Here is a 19818-nt window from a genome sequence, read left to right as displayed (position 1 = left end):
AAGCCTCCCCCACCACCGTGCTCATAGAGGTCCGCTCCGACGCCGACGATGACGAGGACGAGATCGAGGCGGAGGCGGGAGCGGAGGAGGACGAGGAGGACGAGGAGGAGGAAGAGGAGGAGGAAGAGGAGGACCACGTGTCGGACGGCTCGGGGGTGACGGACGACTCGGAGAACTGGGACATGACGCGGGGGAACCTGGGGCTCCTGGAGCAGGCCATCGCCATGAAGGCCGGGGAGGTGCGGGCGCCCCAGGAGGGTGGCAGCTCCCCAGACTACCAGCCGTACCACAGCCCCTCCCAGAGGACCTCCAGCAACGCCTCCGACCAGCTGGGGGCCGCTCGCCGCGCAGGGGCCACCAGCAAGGGTACTACTACTATACTACTGCTATACTACTGCTATACTACTGCTCTACTACTGTTATACTACTGCTCTACTACTGCTATACTACTGCTATACTACTGCTATACTACTGCTATACTACTGCTATCCTACTGCTATACTACTGCTCTACTACTACTATACTACTGCTATACTACTACTATACTACTGCTATACTACTGCTATACTACTGCTATACTACCGCTATACTACCGCTATACTACCGCTATACTACTGCTATACTACTGCTATACTACTACTATACTACTGCTCTAACGCTGTAATATCACTACTATACTACTGCTATACTACTGCTCTAACGCTGTAATATCACTACAATACTACTGCTCTAATACTACAGTTCTACTACTATATTTCTGTTCTTTAAAACAATACAATATGAATACAATATGAATATGAATACAACGCTACTTCAATACTACTATAATACTAGTACTATAATACTTTAATCCTACTACAATACTTTTGCTTTAATACTATACTACTACTACAAAACTACTACAATGCTACTACTATAATGCTATAATACTGCTACTAGAATGCTATATTATTACTGCTTTATTACTATGATCCTACTATAATGCTACTACTAGAATACTACTGCTATAATACTGTAATACTACTGCAATACTACTACCACTACTACTTTAATACTATGACAAAACAATTGCTATAATACTGTAATACTAATACAATACTACCGTCTACCCCTATAATGCTGTATTACTACAATTATACTAATACCACTACTACTATAATACTGTAATACTACTACAATACTACCACCTCTACCCCTATAATACTCTAATGATGCTGACTTTAGTGCTTGGAAGCTGTTCCGTTTGACTGACCATGAACGTGTCTCCCCTCTCCTCTCTCCTAACCATGCAGACAAGAAGGAGGTCAAGTGCCCCACCCCAGGGTGCGACGGGACGGGCCACGTCACCGGCCTGTACCCCCACCACCGGAGCCTGTCCGGCTGCCCCCACAAGGACCGCATCCCCCCCGAGAGTGAGTGACTCACTGTCCCCGCTTCTATCATCACTAGTATCCTCACTAGTATCCTCACTAGTATCCTCACTAGTATCCTCACTAGTATCCTCACTAGTATCCTCACTTCTATCCCAGTGGCGCATTGCATCACATTAACTGATTATGAGTATTTCACTTTTGGCCTCCAATCATTTGGCAGTCTGTTACGTCTGTGTGTACAAGATTATTTACACAAGACGCTTCAAACCTTTGGAGAAACCTGGTTTTAATCCAATAGCTCCATCTTATAAAGTAGCTCCCATCCCAGTAGGGTCCTGTCGTCATGGGGCAGAACCAGTGCCTCTGGTGCGATGCTGTTCAAACTCAGAATCAGAATCAGAAGTAGAATCAGGATTGCTTGTATGGTACATAAGTACACAAGAGTAAAATTCTAAGGCTTCATTCCTCAACAGCCACACACCGTGACATATGAACAGCAAGACAAGATAAAGTAAATAATAATAATAAAATATGTGGTTTCATGGAAATGGACCCTCTGTCTTATCAGCTGTGTTGCTATTTTCCACCTCTCCTGTAGTCCTGGCCATGCACGAGAACGTGCTCAAGTGTCCGACTCCAGGATGCACGGGCCAGGGTCACGTGAACAGCAACCGCAACACACATCGCAGGTGAGTCGCACAGCAGGGTGCAGCACGCGCACACACACTCACATACACACACACGCACACAAAATCACGCACACACAAACACACATGCAATACATACATTAAAGCTATCTATACTTGACATGGTGTTGTGCCTATTGTTGAAACACACAAGTTAATACATTCACAGACACATTGTAAACGTTTGTCTCTCTCTCTCTCTCTCTCTCTCTCTCTCTCTCTCTCTCTCCTCTCTCTCTCTCTCTCACCCCCTCTCTCTCTCCCTCCCCCCCCCCTCTCTCTCTCTCAGTCTGTCGGGCTGTCCGATCGCGGCGGCCTCAAAGCTAAACAAGACCCACGAGAAGCCGGTCCTGAGCCAGGCCTCACCCAGCGAAGCCTCCACCACCGCCAACTCGGACCGCGTGCTCAGGTGAGGAGCGCTGCAGCGGGCGGATCATGTTCTCCTTACCTCTGAAAGCCTACACCGGCGGGACGCTGGGGTGGATACAGCTGGTCGGTCAGGGCTGATCCTAGGCCTGGGTGTTGGGTTAGATAAGGGGAACTTTGTTCATTGAGAGTCTGAAGAGGCCGAAGGGCAGTTGTACCTTGGGGGCGATGGGGTTTAGGTAAGGCAAGGCAACTTTATTTATACTGCACTTTTCATACACGAGGCAATCTCAAAGTGCTTCAAGTAGAAACATTGTCGTACAATAAAATAATTAAAGAAAATAGATAAGTAAAAGAAAACAATCGCAATGTAAATGGGGTTTAGGGTTGTTTAATGTGGGTCTGTGAAGCCCTTTGAGACTTACCAGTGATAAGTTGATCAAAATTTACTAGAAAAGATAGATACCCAATAGAAAGGGACCACATACAGTAGGGCGTCTCTTTCAGCTCCATTGGAAGAGCACGGCGTCACACCAGTGCAACGTTGTAGTAGGTCTTCCATTCGGGTATCGAGCCCAGTACCTTTCAGCCGGCCGTCACTCACCCCTTTCCCCCGTTGCTCCTTCCAGGCCCATGTGCTTCGTGAAGCAGCTGGAGATCCCCCAGTACGGCAGCTACCGACCCAACATGGTGCCGGCCACGCCCCGCGCCAACCTGGCCAAGGAGCTGGAGAAGTACTCCAAGGTGTCCTTCGACTACGCCAGCTTCGACGTGCAGGTGTTCGGGAAGCCCATGCTGGTCCCCAAGATGCCCGGCTCCGGAGAGTCGTCACCCAAAGCCTTTAAATGTAAGCATGAATTAAGACGCTTTAGCTCCCTGTGCTCTATTGGAGGACAGGGAGGTCCATGTCTCAGGGGCTCAGATGTCTCGATTGAGATCGGTGTTTCATTTGTACCTTACAGACTCGCTCGCTTACTAAATGCTGTGAACTGAGACGTTGTGATTGTGACTTTTTGATAGAAACTCTCATTGTTTCAGAAGGCAAACAGTGTTAGCCACACGTTATTTTGCCACACGGTTTTAAAGTTGGCTTCACTGCCCAATCTAAAGCGTGCACACACTTATGTTTGACTTTCGGCTCCATTCCCCCCACTGTATGTCTGACTTTCGGCTCCATTCCCCCCTCTGTATGTCTGACCTTCGGCTCCATTCCCCCCACTGTATGTCTGACTTTCGGCTCTATTCCCCCTCTGTATGTTTGACTTTCGGCTCCATTCCCCCCTCTGTATGTCTGACCTTCGGCTCCATTCCCCCCTCTGTATGTCTGACTTTCGGCTCCATTCCCCCCTCTGTATGTCTGACCTTCGGCTCCATTCCCCCCACTGTATGTCTGACTTTCGGCTCCATTCACCCTCTGTATGTCTGACTTTCGGCTCTATTCCCCCTCTGTATGTCTGACTTTCGGCTCCATTCCCCCCTCTGTATGTCTGACTTTCGGCTCCATTCCCCCCTCTGTATGTCTGACTTTCGGCTCCATTCCCCCCTCTGTATGTCTGACTTTCGGCTCCATTCCCCCCTCAGCCAAGCCGTTCCCGAAGGCCTCCTCCCCCAGCCACAGCCTGTCCGGCGGCTACGCCAAGAGCGCCTCCTCGGCCTCCTCGTCCTCCAGCGGCTACGACTACAGCCACGACGCCGAGGCCGCGCACATGGCCGCCACCGCCATCCTCAACCTGTCCACGCGCTGCTGGGAGCGGCCCGAGAACCTCAGCAACAAGACGCCCACGGAGAACGACAGCAACGACGGCAAGGTAGCTAGCCAGCTAACACGCTAACGGATCAGATGTGTTGAAGTGGAGGTCCCGGCATGGGTTTTCGTGGCCTGTTTTACTTACAGAATGTCCAACCAGCTCACTGATTAGCTGTGTGATTGTGGATATTCTGGGATGGATTTACCCACACTAATTTGATTTTATCCATATTATCTCCAAGGAGCAAGGTAGCAATGATAGCGATGTAGCTAACCCGCTAACAAGCTGCTTCACTGCTGTGTGATAGTGGATATTCTGGGATAGATTTCCCTGCTCAAATATGATTTCATTACATTTCATAACGTGATAATGTCATTTTATCCATATTATGTCCAGGTAGCACGTAGCAATGATAGCAAGTTAGCTAACCCGCTAACCTCCGGACAGATCGTTGATATTACACATCATTCAAAATAACGTCAAACAAATCACTTTGTAGACTGAGCGTCCCACCCTGACCCCCCAGGAGACGGACATCGAGGTGGACGAGAACGGCACCCTGGACCTGAGCATGAAGAAGGCCAAGAAGGAGGGCGGGCAGTCGCCCCACCCTTCCTCCTCCCCCTCCACCTCCTCCCACTCCTCCCAGCACCTCAGGGACTCCGCCGCCCAGGGCAACGCCCAGGTGGAGTGGGAGGAGCCTCTGGACTTCACCAAGCCCAGCGGCGCCAAGGAGGATGAGCCAGACGAGGTAGGCAGCCGGTGGGAGGCGGGACTTCCTGGGGGTTTAGAAAGTAAAAGCCCCCCTTGGTATTTTAACTCCACTTATTATGTGTGAGTTCTGCAGAGCTCATGTGTGCTTTCGATGAGCAACATAGGAGGACTTAAATATTAATATACTTAAAATCGATGCCTGATATTTTTAGTTATTGGCATTATTAGTTATTTAGCAGGCGCTTTCATCCAGAGACATACAGTGATACCTATGGTCGAATACAGTACACACACACACACACACATGTATACACACATACACGCACACACATATGCACACACACACACGCGCGCAAACACACAGCAGCAGTGAACAATAATCAATAATCATTTATTTTTCAATCTTTCGTACCTTTTCTAAGATGGAGTACGCACCGCCCTCTTACACGTCTTCGGACGGGGAGGAAGAGGACCGGGACAGTCTGAGGGAGAGGAAGTACCCCGGGGAGGTCACCACCGGTACCTACAAGGTCAAGGCGTCCCCGAAGGACAGCAAGAAGGAGGTCCTCATGTAAGTCCCCGCCCGCTGGCCGCTTCTCCACACTGCACCCAATCTGAGATCTTCTAACCTAACCATTGATACATTTCTGTGTTTTCCATAGGCAAGCTTAAACTTTTCAAGTTCAAGTTTGTTGCAATGGTAGCAGCGAAAAAATAACTAATTATAAATAATTTCAATATGTATATATATAAAAATTAATAAATCACCAAGGGAAATACAAACCCTATCCAGAGTGGAACACATAACTTCATACATATAATTATCTGGGATTTACCATAAAGAGAAACCAAACACTGAAATCAAACCGTACATTGACAGCACCGTCGATACAGTCTGCATGGCAAAGCGACATTCATTTGAAACCTACCAGAAAAAACAACTGCATTACCTGTACTTCACCAGAAGTGGTGCTGTTCCTGTGGTTTGATTTTTAAGTGTTTGGTTGCTCTTTAACCTAAACCCCCGACGAAATGTCTCATTGTTGTCAACGTCTCAAGGTAGTACATTTAGTTTGGCCACGCCAACGCCCCTTTTCTGGCATGAATGAAGATATCTGATGAAGGAGGAAGAAGTGCTAAAATGTAACTGAAAACAACAACAACAACAACGACTATAAGGCTCGCTGACGAAGTAGACGATTTGACTGATTTGAACACTTCTCATTTGACATTGACATCTAGATGCCCCACACCAGGCTGTGACGGTAGTGGACACATTACAGGGAACTACGCCTCACACCGTAGGTAAGACACCCCTCAAGCCCAAAAGAGAACGCCAAAAAGAAGAACTCGTCTTTTTAGTGTTTTTCACTTTTGTCATCAAACCTTCTTATTGAGATGATTGGGGGAGGGGAGGAGGGGAGGGGGTGATGGTGGAGGAGGATAGTCTGGTGGGGTGGGGTGCTTGACTCCCAGCCGAAAGGTTCTGGGTTCATTGCCCAAATGAGTTCTTCTGGTAGGTCTCCGAGAGCAGATTGCCTACCCTCTACCCACTCCTCCTGAACTATTGCATGCCTACTCACCTCTACAGCTGAATATGAATCTGAAATAAATCTACTCAGCTTCTCTCCCTCTCTCTCTCCCTCTCTTTCTCTCTGTCTCGCTCACAATGTGTTCATCTATCTTTGGTTGTTGAAGAGTTACCAAACCTCTGAAATCAAATCACAGGGATAGTGCGCCCCCCTCTGGTGAAACAGGGGTCACTGCAACTGCTGTTACTACAATCGCGTTTGGCGGTACCAGTTCAAGCCCAAATAGAAAAGCTTTTGATTTTGGATTTTGATGCTGTCCCTGTGTTATGATTTTCGGTTACTGTTTAAGGTGCCTGAGCTTTATCCTCTTTTTCGCGTTTCACAAGTGGGACCCTCAATCTGAATCTCGTTTTCTTTATATTACTCCTCTCTTACTCCCCTTTGATTTCTTAACTCTTCCACTCTGAACTTATCTTCCAGTCTGTCTGGCTGTCCACTCGCCGATAAATCTCTTCGGACCCTCATGGCGGCCCACACTGCTGAACTGAAGTATGTTTGCTCTATCTTCTTGGTCCCTTTTCCTTTTCCGTTCTTCCCCTGCCACCGATGGAACAGCTGATGCACTTTCTGTAGCCAAGGCGACCTCTACTGTCTCACCGTTTCCTTTACAGTTTCCGTTTCAGTTTCACTTTACTCACTTAATAATCCAATCGGCTGATCCAATATGAAATAAAGAACGCATCACAAAGAATTTATTTAGTTTGACAGTCAGAAATCGCTAACAAACGTAACTGAGCCAATAGATGTGAAATACAATGAAGGCGGCTGCCATCACTATCAAGTGAATGAAAGCAGATATTTAAACGGCCCCTAACCTATGCCTCGTTCTTTCCAAGGTGTCCGACGCCCGGGTGCGATGGATCAGGACACATCACGGGAAACTATGCCTCCCACAGAAGGTACGACATTCCCCAGGGTCTAAATAAACGAAAACACGCGAGAATTAAAATACATCATTTGAAGTCTTTTGAGACGGTCCCTAGACATGTTCTCACGGCCCCTGTGCTTTGTGTTTCTGCTCCTCAGTCTGTCCGGATGCCCGCGTGCCAAAAAAGGAGGCCTGAAGACCACGCCCACCAAGGATGACAAGGACGACTCTGAGCTACTGAGGTTGGTTCATGATCCTCCTCTTCGTCATAAAAAATACTCTTCATCACCAAATCTCCAACCACCGTTCAGCATGTGTTCACCGTTACAAAGACACCCCTGTGGAACCGCCACTGCTGCTCAGACGGGCTCTGTGCCTCTTGCTTTTAGTGTTGAGGACAATTAACGTCACGGCAACATGAGGTCTCGGGTAACGTCACTATGATGTGATGGGTTGCGTCACGGTGGCGTCACACCGTCGTCGTAGGGATGATGTCACCATGATGTCTCGGCGAACGTCACTACGGTGTCATGGGCTGTGTCAAGGTGACGTCACAGTGACATCACTGTGATGGCGTCACAATGATGAGGAGCTCGATAGAACCGTGACGCCACGGGTTACCACGGTGACGTCACGACACATCACGAGGGGGGGGGGGTCTCGAAGGGGTCACACAAGGGGACGTAGCGACGGCGTGGCGAGGGCGCCCCCGCGATGAGGACGTCACGATGACGATGTAGCAATGTCCCCCCCAGGTGCCCCGTGCCCGGCTGCGACAGCCTGGGCCACATCAGCGGGAAGTACGCCACGCACCGCAGCGCCTACGGCTGCCCGCTGGCGGCGCGGCGCCAGAAGGAGGGGCTCCTGAACGGGGCCCCCTTCTCCTGGAAGGCCTTCAAGACCGAGGGCCCCACCTGCCCCACGCCCGGCTGCGACGGCTCCGGACACGCCAACGGCAGCTTCCTCACCCACCGCAGGTGAGACCCCCCCCCCCCCCCCCCCCCCCCCCCCCCCCCCCCCCAACACCCACCACCGCTGACGACCTACTTTCCTTACTTGTTGATGTTGTTGTTGTTGTTGTTCATCTGCTCCTTCTTCTTGTATTTTGAAGAACAAAGGTTTTTGCTTTTTTTGTCAAACCGCCAAATTCAGGCCGCTATTTATAAATGTAGTAACAGATGGGAAAGCACAAACGAGCAGTTATGTGTTAAGTTGTGAACTATTTCGTTTTTATGTTTAACAAAAATATTACATTTTTGCCCGTGTTTTGATCCTCCTGTTGGGGACGTCTTAGACTCAACCTGTACTACATGGTCGCCGAATAGCTATGAACCTCTCTGTCTGTATTTAATGTCTGACCACCATTTACTCTACAGCTCTATTGCTAACTTCTTTTCTCCTTTCGTCTCCTTCCGCTCCACCAGTCTCTCAGGTTGCCCCAGAGCGTCGGCGAACAAGAAGAGGACCAAGTTCCCCGGAGACGAGTACATCACGGCTAAATTCAGAGCCAGCGATGGTAAGAGAGACTAGGGTGGCCATTACACCGCCCTGATGCATATTACAGTGCCACACTGTGGCCGTGTGGTGTATTACAAAAACACAGTTGGGCCCTTTTGACATCAATCTGCACACAGGCACACAGACACACTGCCGACCAAAGCAGACCAATCTAAAAATAGCTTTTAGGATGATGATGCTCTGGATCGACCACTCTCAGATAAGCATGAAAACCAATAAAACAGTCTAAGAAAGACAGACCTACTGGATGATGAGTTGATTGATTTAGATAAAGTGTTCTTATTGCACCTTGGTTCTCTTAGTCCAGAAAAACTGCATGTTTAGCAATTGCATCCTGGCTCTTGTAGTCCTGAGCATCAAGTTTTCTGATTGCACGTAGTCCTGAACTACCGCACTTGTTCTAACGGCACCATGGTTCATGTAGTTCTGGACAACGACGAGGACATCAAGCAGCTCAACAAGGAGATCAACGACCTGAGTGATTCCAACTCGGAGATGGAGGCGGACATGATGAACATGCACGACCAGGTCAGTACAGGACAAGAACTACTCCATTCTACTACCATGTAACCACCACATTACTTCATAACAGCCTCAGTGAATTGAATAAAAAAGTTTAACAACATCGTACAACTACAATACGGTTGTGAAAATGCACAAGATGATAACATTATACATGTATAGCATGTTCTCGTGTTTTTTAAATAACTGTTCCCCGAATTTCAATATCATCTATAACAGTAAGTAAAAAATATGCCAAATGCTATATTTATTTGGTGTGGATACAATACCAATAAAAATATAACAAGCCAGAGCCTTACTTTTAGCAAGAGGATATTGTTGCTGCTCCCTCTCTCTTATGAGATCCTCTGGCTTTTGTCCTGATTGGGGTTTTCGTGACTCATCTCCAGATCTCGTCCATGGAGAAGAACCTGCAGAGCATGGAGGAGGAGAACGAGCAGATCGAGGAGAGGAACGAGACCCTGTTCATGGAGCTGTCGGGTCTCAGCCAGGTGCTGATCCGAAGCCTGGCCAACATCCGCCTTCCCAGCATGGTGAGTCCAACACACACACAATGGTGTGTCTGAGGCCTGAACCAGTGCAGGACTCAAGTCTTATTTTCGAAGCAAAGATTCTCAAACCTACCTGGCCAAAGTGAACCACTTGGTTCACTTTGGCCGATTAGGTTTGAGATTCTTTGCTTCGAAAATAAGACTTGAGTCGTATACGAAGTGGGCAAGAGAATAAGTCCCCACTACAGGGGTGCTCTGTGTGTGATTTGCCCAAGTAAAAACTATTTTATTCTATTTATTTTTTGTGACGCGCTTCAAATATGAGTGATCTCGGAATTCGCAGGTAATATGCTTTGGGCTTTAGAATTGCGCAATTTTTTTGACAAATTCGGCATGAAATTTGAGCAAATATTCATCAGCTATCACACTCAACCCCAAAACACCCATTGGCTAACACTAGAGGTTGCAAATCGTTTTTTTCAACATGCGCTTCCCTCGTCTTCCAGCAGGAGCCGCTGTCCGAGCAGAACTTCGACAGTTACGTGGACACGCTGACGCACATGTTTACCAACAAGGACTGCTACCAGAACCCAGAGAACCGGGCACTGCTGGAGTCCATCAACCAGGCGGTGAAGGGCATCGAGGTTTAACGGGCTAGAAGAAAAAAAAAAAAGGGCGGGAAAATCAAAAATGCTAAGCTAAAATGCTAATATGCTAAGCTACGATAAAATGAGGGAAAGACTAAGAAAAAAAGAGGAGACAGGCACTGCGTTTGGGTAGGCATGCCACATACATTCATCTCTTTTTTGTTTGCTCTTTTTGAAAGACTTAATTTATTATCATTTGGGAAGCGAAAAAGTTGTTGTGGTGTTCGTTGTCATTTGTTTCCTGTTTGCATGTTGATTTGTGACGAGACGAGTGCAAGTATGTAAAAGTGTAAAAGGGTGAGTTTGGGTGTAATTGTGCATGCTGGCACACGCGATCTTCATAAAAGTGTTCATGTGAGCTGCAGCGTATGGAAAGCGATGGGTACGAAGAATAAGTACAGAACAAAAAGTCGTATTCTGTTAGCTAGTGAACATATCTCATTCACTTTAGTAATGTTGATGATGGTAGTGATGTTTGCACTTGAACCACTAGTGTGTAGAAGGATTCTACTATTGCTGTTTATCTATTTGAGTCCGTTGGGGAAAAAAGTCTTGTTTTTATGAATATACGTTATTTATTCATGTATGATTTTTGTTTTAATTTAAGCCTATTTATTATTCATTATCTATTTATTGACTTTTTATTTTCGAAAAAAAAACGATGCTTAAGATGTTTTTAAATGGCCGCTAAGAGAAGGAGGTTGTTTCCTCTGTTTTGTTGAATAAAGAGGAAATATTTTAAGATATCAACTATTAATTATTTTATATAGCTTATTATTTATTTGAAATACTGGGATCTTTTTAAGTGCAAATATTTTGTAATGAACGATTTTTGATAATTTTCTAAAGAGTTTTCGTTTATATGATTTTTGTTTTTAATTCCTTAAACTATTTCGACACCCGTAATGAATTGGGAACTATCTGTGTTATATATTTAATATTTATTTGGTGATGAAGAACAAATTGATGGTGTATATTTATTTTGTATTGTCTATGTGTTAATGATGACTGTGTGTGGATTTGTCTTTCATTTGCTCTGAAAATAAAGGAATAATGACAGTGAAAGTGTACTACTCCTATATCATATATCACATATCACATATCATACAGTCATATCATATATTAAATCATATCAATATGTCAGTCACACCAAACAGACTGAACACCAAAAACAGCTTTCAAGTTGAATTTTGGACAGCCTGGCTGAGGCGCACTTTCCTCTGATTGGATGGCCGACGTCACGTTCCCTCCGATGGTCGTGTTTACATCCAGAACTGGGGGAACTGAAGAAACGCAATATTTACCCGGATACATCCATACGGGAAATCTATGAAACGTCTTGATATCAACTCTCTTGGCCAACATTTAAACTTGTTTTCGGGCGAGCTGCTAAACTGCGCCACGTTTGGGTAAGAGCGAAACAATGACACCGAGGACTGTTTCTTTGTCGATGCGTCAAAGCGCATTGTTGGTCGCTGCCGCACAGGGTCCACTGTTATTGTCGCCTGATCCAGTGGAAGACACAATTATAGAATGGATCTGTATTAATCCCTTGTTTATGCAGAGTCAATCCTCGATGTCTGTCCATAACGGCTACGGTTTTGGAAGTGTTTTAACCAAAAAATCTGCGTTGGCATCTTTCAACAATCTCAAAATGTTCCTACTTTTCATAATTCGCAGCCAAAGCCTGTGTAACTAAAGACGAGGCATTCCCAAAATACGTTTCGACATGCTTTATTATTTAGTGGCGCAGCTATTTGGCCCAACATCGGTGGCATATCCAGTGGATTGACACAGTTGGCCTAAGCAGCGTCAGGGATATCAGCTTGTTCACCCTCAGACACTTCAACACCTTATGTTTGGCTATGATCTAAATACGGAAATGCGTTGTGATACACGCCCGCCAGACTGTTGTCATTGTTGTGATCTCTACTGCGACTGTAATAGATTGGGTGTTTACTTCCACTTGTGGACAGAGGCGTCCTTCGGTTTCTAACGACGGGGGGGCCACACTCCTGTATGGGGGCGAAGCGAAGGGATGGGTCCGGCCTGGTGGTGGGAGAGGGGTTTGGGCCTTTTATTTTGTAACTGAAAATCCTGACGCATCTCTCAAGTTCATATCGCAATAGATGAGTTTGAGTGAAGGAAGTTAAGAGACACAAGGGAAAGGGCTGGACATCTAAAAATGTACTTGAGTTCTCACTAAATATACCCCCCTCCCACAGCTCGCTCGCAGAGGGAGGAGGATGGGTGGGGTGGTGAGTGCGGGGGAGGACAATGATGAGCTCATTGACAACCTGAAGGAGGCTCAGTACATCCGCTCGGAGGCTGTGGAGCAGGCCTTCCGCGCCGTGGACCGCGCCGACTACTACCTGGGCGAGTTCCGGGACAGCGCCTACAAGGACCTGGCCTGGAGGCACGGCAACATCCACCTGTCCGCGCCCTGCATCTATTCGGAGGTGATGGAGGCGCTGGAGCTCAGGCCCGGCCTCTCCTTCCTCAACCTGGGCAGCGGCACGGGGTATCTCAGCACCATGGTGGGCCTGATCCTGGGTGAGAGACTATAGGAGAGAGAGAGAGAGAGAGAGAGAGAGAGAGAGCGACGGGGGAGGAGAGGAGGAGAGAGAGAAGGTAGGGAGAGCGGTGAGAAGAGAGATGAGAGAGAGAGAGAGAGAGAGAGAGAGAGAGAGGAGAGGAGGAGAGAGAGAGAGAGAGAGGAGAGAGAGAGAGAGAGAGAGGAGAGAGAGAGGAGAGAGAGAGAGAGGGAGGAGAGAGAGAGAGACTGAGACTGACTGACTGACTGACTGACTGACTGACTGACTGACTGACTGACTGACTGACTGACTGACTGACTGACTGACTGATCATTCAAAAAAGTACAACTAAATCAGTGCTGTATTGCCTGTGCATTCCGCCAATTCTATTCTGGGACAAATTATAAGGGTGAATCAAGCAGCATGTGGATAAGGGAAAAGCCAAAGAAAGACGGTAAAAGTCACAGCCCACAGGTCCGATGAGTCATGGTGAGGCTGCTGTCTTCTGGAGACTCAAATCAAAGCGGGTCCTGTTCTTAAACGCTTCCTTCAGGGCCGTTCGGGGTAAACCACGGAGTGGAGCTGCACCCCGATGTGATCGAGTACGCGTACGAGAAGCTGGACTTCTTCATCAAGAACAGCAAGAGCTTCGACAGGTACGCCTTCAGACTCTGTGGCCGGCTACAATCCGGAACGGTTTGAAAGGCTTTCCATCCTCCCCGAGTGACCAAGCAACCTCCTCTCTGATGAGTGGGATAATTATGAATAATCATAATTATAATATGACATTGTAATGATAATGTCATTCATTTATTCTAATTCCACACAATCTCTTGTAAGGATAATGTCATTCAGTCAGGCCTTCCTAACTGTGTGTATGTGTGTCTGTGTATGTGTGTGTGTGTGTCCGTGCATGAGTGTGTGTGTGTACATGCGTGCGTGTGTGTCCATGCATGGGTACATGCGTGCATACATCCGTGTGTGTGTGTGTGTCCATGCGTGTGTGTGTGTCCGTGTGTGTGTGTGTGTGTGTCCATGCATGGGTACATGCGTGCGTACATCTGTGTGTGTGTGTGTGTGTGTGTGTGTCCTTGCGTGTGTGTGTGTCCGTGCATGCAGCTTCGAGCTGTGCGAGCCCTGCTTCGTGGCGGGGAACTGCCTGGAGATCGCCCCGGAGACGCAGCAGTACGACCGGGTGTACTGCGGCGCCGGTGTGCAGCGCGACCACGAGGACTACATGAGGAGGCTACTGCGCGTGGGCGGCATCCTGGTGCTGCCGCTGGAGGACAAGGTCAGGACCACCAGCGCCCCGAGATATCACCGGGCGACCGCTACCAGACCTGCTGGGGCGACCACACTCACACACACTCATAAAAGCATTATTCCAGCGTTTTTAAAAAAAAAACAGGGTTAAAGGTCCCATCCCACTGCTAACATGAGATGCTAGTGCAACCACGCTCATAGTCTTTGATAAACGTATTATTCCGGTGTTTTAGGAAGAAGAAGCTTGATGGTCCCATATTGTACCACCAGGTGTGAGTGTGATTAGCCATTAAAAGCCGCTTTGAAAATCTGCCTCTTCTGACATCACAAGTGGGCGTGTCCAACTAAAAGTATGACGGATAGATGAGCAACGTTTGCTACAGTCCACTTGGTAGGCTGGTAGACTGATCTATCCAGCACACATCTAGGTGGACATGCCCACTTGTGATGTCAGAAAAGGCCGATTTTCAAAAGGGCTTGTAACGGTGGTATAATATGTCACTTTTAAGTTTTTAGAGGTGTCACCACCGAACCAATGCAAAATGCCCGGCGCTCTCCGATTTCGAGTGTGCTATCATTCCGATTTTGGAAATTCGGGGCCGTCACCGAGATATGAATGTAAAGATACTTTTTGCCAACAGCTAACACTATATTAAAGTTTTCTGGTGAAAGTCTTCTCACCAGGCAGGTTTTGGGATGTCTGTGTTCCAGGGATAAGTGTCATGTGGCCACTTAGTGTTCAGCCAATCAGACACTGCTCTTGCAGTAACCCGTGAATCCCTAGGGGGGGTGCTGTTGCATGGTATTATTTACAATTACAATTAGTTACAATGGTAGATCAACTACTTCTAGATGTCTTAAAATATTAACGACAGTTCTCGTCAAGCAAACTAGATTGTTATTTAAAACAACACATTTCAAGTCAAGTGAAAATAACAGATTTAGGTGGAATTCAGCTTACAGCAAAGCCATGTCCCTTGTCGGCTACAGAGTACAGGATAATAATGTGTGTATTATAAACACATTAAAAGACATCCTCTGCCCTCCTAGTTGACGAAGATCCGCAGGACGGGGTACAACAGCTGGGAGACCAAGAAGATCATCGCCGTGTCCTTCGCTCCTCTGGTGCTGCCCAAGCACCCAGAGAACAGCAGCCCAGAGCCAGTACCCCTACGTATGCTGACACACACACACACATGCACACGCACAAGCACGCACGCGCGCACACACACACACACACACACACACACACACACACACACACACACACACACACACAGACAGACAGATTCAACACAGATACATTCAACACACACACACACACACACACACACACACACACACACACACACACACACACACACACAGACATGGACACACACACACAGACATTCAACACAAACACACACACACTAGAAACCAGCGGTAATCCCAATGACACATCATCCAACTCGCCAACCACCACATTTTACGTATGACACACAATCAAAACACACCTGCTAGCTGTTAGCTCATCTACTTTCTGAAATGAAATACATTCGATCTTGATCTTAAAGCACCTGCCGCCACCATAGGCTGTATAAAACAAGCCCCCACAAAGCCAGAGATAATAGCTACCACATTAAGGTCTTTTGAGGGGCAGGATTCAGCATAGTGGTTCGGGTGTTTGAATCCTATCTTCCTATGTCGACCCATAAACCTGTAGGCGCCCTCGAGCAAGAGGCCTACACTGCTTACTCAAGCGGTATAGGCCACGGCGGAGCCGATTACTCGTTCATAAATGAACTGGAAAACAACAAAGTTATGATTGACGCAGCTGTATAATGTACAACAAAGGCTAACTAGCATTGAACACGTTTCTCAGTCACATAGATGTCGCTTATACACTACTGGGAACAGTTAGGGCCACAAAGATGGTTAATAAAACTAAGTTCTCCCCAATTCCCTCTCTTGTATTAACAAAATACATCTTATCTTATATGAAACCAGCTCAAACCGCCCCCTATGTTAGTGTGGGTCTTATAGAAGAATAGTTCGGCCAGGTTTAGTTTTTGGCATGGATTTAGTTGTAGGCCATTACTGCTGAGAACATTACTGAGCAGGTTATGACCCTACCTGGCCGTAGTTTATCCAGACAAGCTACTCTTGGTCCGGATAAAAACGTATCTCGTTGTACTCTTGAACCCCCAAAGCCTCCATGTTCGAGGTGCGGGCGCTCCAGGACCTGGCCCGCATCTCCATCCGCCACGTCCTGACGGAGGCCCCGCCGCCCCGAGTCCTGCCCAAGAAGAGGCTCCTGTCGGGGGGGCCGGCGGCGGCGGCGGCGGCGGCGGCGGCGCTGCGGCCGCGGATCCTCCCCCAGCAGCAGCAGCTGGCCCGCGCCGTGTTGGCCAACCGCTACACCTTCGTCAGCCGCCTGCTCCCTGAGCCCCTGGACCGGGGCCCGGCCTACGGCGCCAGGGAGGCCTGGGAGGAGGACGAGGAGAGGGAGGACGACGAGGAGGAGGACGACGAGGGGCGGGAGACGGACTGCCGGGCGTCGGAGCGGTTGAGCCGCGTGGAGGAGGAGGAGCAGGAGGAGGAGGAGGAGCAGCAGCGGCGGGAGGCCGGGGCGCTCCTGCAGGAGTCCCCCGTGAACCGGCTCAGGGAGCAGATACTGGGGCTGCCGCTGCCCGAGCCCCTGAAGATGTACCTCCTGCACTACCGGGAACAGTAAGGGGGCGGGGCCAGGCGGGGGGGCGGGGCCGGGGGCGGGGCGGGGGGGGAGGTCCTCGCTCTTAAAGCGTGAACATTGGGAGCTTTCAGCAAAAGCGCCGGATGCTACGTTGGGCGTTCCGATTATTATGTAGCTCAGAAAAAAAACCTCTGAGACGCCGACAATTCGTTTTTTTCCCTCCATGTTTAGATGGAAATCCTGAGCTGTCCGCTACGCCCAGGGTAGCATTTAGCTAGGTTGGGTTACAGCGCTCAACTCCGTAGGAAAACTTTGCTACGCTGGCATCTCCAAGGCTGAAACCTCATCTAGTGTTCACTGCTTAAAGCCCTATTTTCTATTATGGGGAGTCAAATAAGAGATGACCATCAGTCTATCGATGTACAGATGCCTCCTCCACAACCGGGAACAGTGAAGTTATACTTCTGCGTCGAATAGCTGCCGTAGGCTCTCTATGCCGGTGTTTTCATTAATGGTTCTTGGTAGTCGAATCTGAGTGCTGAAAGTCACAGATTCAGTGGCATCTGGTGATCTTTATGTATTTACAGATTAACATATATGGGAACCTAGAACCGATTACTCGTTCATAAATGAACTGGAAAACAACAAAGTTATGATTGACGCAGAGGTATAATGTACAACAAAGTTGAAGTACCATTGAACACGATTCTCAGTCACATAGATGTAGCTTATCCACTACTGGGAACAGTTAGGGCCAAAAAGATAGTTAATAAAAGTTCTCCCTAATTCCCTCTCTTGGATTAATAAAGTACATCTTATCTTATCTGAAACCAGCTCAAACCGCCCCCTATGTTAGTGTGGGTCTTATAGAACCAGTTCTGCAAGGTTTAGTTTTTGGCATGGATTTCACCGACCCACTTTTTCAAGGTGGAGGAAACATGATCAGAATGAATGGCAGAAACCATCTTTCTAAATTTGCCTTAGCCCCGCCCCCTGAAAAGTCTGATTGGCGCTCAAACAGATATGGTTTTGTAGTAGCCAATGTCAGGGAATGGAACTAACACTACCAGCCAATCACCAGCCAGTGGCTCATTAATATGAATTAAAGCATCCAAATTGCTCCAAGTGGAGAGGGAGTTCCCTCCAACAATTTCAGGTATAAAACTGTAACAGAAGTTATTTCTTAGGTAGTCATTGTGTAAGGATCATTTCATAATTACACACAATACGAATGATGGTTGTTCTATTGACGCACAATCACTTCTGGTTTTATGGAACCTTCAGCTATATATACAAATATTGGACAAACATGGATAGTAAGACTCAAGTCTCCTTGGAAAAAAAAATGGATTGAAAGTGACTTATCAAAGAATTGTATCCATAATCGTATCAGTCCATCTTGTGTGGCTTGTTCAGCCCTGCGGGGAATCGCTTTACGGTTGCTTTATCATAAACCTCGACAAAGATGTTGGGGAATGTGTGGCTTATTTATTCATCGTTGTTATAATTTATAGTGTTCGACAAGCTCACGAATTTGCCTTGAGTTTACCGTTCAAATGTGTCGCGTATTGGAAAAAATGGGCACAGCTACGTCCTTATTCCAGAGTTCCCCGTCCTGAGACTACTTCTTTAGCTCCCCTGTTTCTCGCTCTAATCATGGCTGTCCCAGCTCCCTTCATTCAGCCCTCAGTTACACCTCAACATTCCCCTGACGGCAAGCTCTTAGAGGAAAACCAAACCCTAGAACTACTTGTTCAGGATGAAAAGGAATCAGTAGTAATGATACAGAGTTCACAATGTCGACTTTAATGCACAAAGTAAAAACAAACAGTGGATAAGTTGTATATATGGACTCAATTGCCCGCCATAGGTTAGACGCATGCCATTGCATGAGTTAACCTTGATTGCTCGTTTTGGGGGACCAGCTGCCGTCCATAAATGTTTTATTGATATGGTAACGTCTAATTTGATGCGAGTGTCTGGAGACAGCAGCCTGGACAGCCACACAGCTCAACCCTCAAAAGACATGAGGGACTGGCAGAGGTCTACGCAAAGGAGTTTTATAAGGGTTGATCGTTGGCGATACCTCAAATTGGGAATTTGGTTTTCCTTTAAATCCTAGTGCCATCCATCTGGTCTGTAAATAAACCATTTCCCTGCACACATAGTGTACCCTGCCTATTGAGAATGCCTTTACACAAATGTGTACACAAATAAAATAATGTGACATAAAGAAACCATAAAATAAAGGAGCTCTTACTGGATTTTACAAATTGTGCATGTTTTTATTTACCTCTTTCTACTCCAATGTTTGATAGCCGTGTACATCCCCAAATCTTTATCAGTTGTTGAAAATGTAAAACCATTGTTATAAATGTATGTGGGCAATTTGAAATGACAGTCTGTCCACAGTACGCATCTGCCAGGACAACAGAATTATAAATATCAAAGATAACAGACTGTATAGTATGTATGTTGAGACCAACCTGTATGTTCAGGTTGGTCTCAATTCGATTCAAGAATAGTTCTGAGCAGTACAGCAGAAGACCCAAGTGGTTTGGTTTTCTGTCATAAAATAATAAAAATCTTGTTCGGTGTAATCCCTGTGTAGGAGGTTCATTGAACACCAGTTCTGCTTAATGATAGAAACACATTTGTGGTCGAGTCATTCGTTGTATTTTAGAAAGACTGCGGTGTTAAATGTTTGCCTCAATAAAGGTTTTCAACTTCTAAGCAGCACTACCATTTGTCATTTGTTTAAAAGCGTCGTTTTGACTTGAATATCTTCCAAGTTAATTATTGACTGCAAATTTCCACACCGT

At 47.1% G+C, this 19818-nt stretch overlaps 2 protein-coding genes across 2 annotated transcripts in view; both read left to right on the top strand.

Moving 5' to 3' along the window:
• myt1a (myelin transcription factor 1a) overlaps positions 1–11577 on the top strand; it is a 14088-nt gene extending 2511 nt beyond the window's left edge. The window contains exons 6-22 of the mRNA XM_056592509.1: positions 1–366; positions 1293–1412; positions 1972–2062; positions 2349–2468; positions 3055–3272; positions 4007–4233; positions 4700–4924; positions 5310–5458; positions 6130–6192; positions 6900–6968; positions 7316–7378; positions 7506–7589; positions 8103–8324; positions 8772–8863; positions 9290–9393; positions 9777–9920; positions 10385–11577. The exon at positions 1–366 is cut by the window's left edge and continues 289 nt beyond it. Of these exons, the coding sequence (XP_056448484.1) occupies positions 1–366; positions 1293–1412; positions 1972–2062; positions 2349–2468; positions 3055–3272; positions 4007–4233; positions 4700–4924; positions 5310–5458; positions 6130–6192; positions 6900–6968; positions 7316–7378; positions 7506–7589; positions 8103–8324; positions 8772–8863; positions 9290–9393; positions 9777–9920; positions 10385–10528 (2501 nt within the window). The 3' untranslated portion in view covers positions 10529–11577. The remainder of the gene's footprint in view (positions 367–1292; positions 1413–1971; positions 2063–2348; positions 2469–3054; positions 3273–4006; positions 4234–4699; positions 4925–5309; positions 5459–6129; positions 6193–6899; positions 6969–7315; positions 7379–7505; positions 7590–8102; positions 8325–8771; positions 8864–9289; positions 9394–9776; positions 9921–10384) is intronic.
• A 184-nt stretch (positions 11578–11761) lies between these two features.
• On the top strand, positions 11762–17038 carry pcmtd2a (protein-L-isoaspartate (D-aspartate) O-methyltransferase domain containing 2a). Its single transcript, XM_056601763.1, has 6 exons — positions 11762–11934; positions 12751–13078; positions 13613–13715; positions 14179–14350; positions 15373–15496; positions 16515–17038. Exons 2-6 carry the CDS (start codon positions 12772–12774, stop codon positions 17036–17038), a joined length of 1230 nt encoding a protein of 409 aa, XP_056457738.1. The 5' UTR covers positions 11762–11934; positions 12751–12771.
• Positions 17039–19818: the final 2780 nt, after the last annotated feature.

The sequence above is a fragment of the Gadus chalcogrammus genome, chromosome 1 (assembly GCF_026213295.1).
Source record: "Gadus chalcogrammus isolate NIFS_2021 chromosome 1, NIFS_Gcha_1.0, whole genome shotgun sequence".
NCBI lineage: Eukaryota > Metazoa > Chordata > Actinopteri > Gadiformes > Gadidae > Gadus > Gadus chalcogrammus.
Note: the sequence above shows the minus strand (reverse complement) of the source record. Positions and strands in the feature narration are given on the sequence as shown.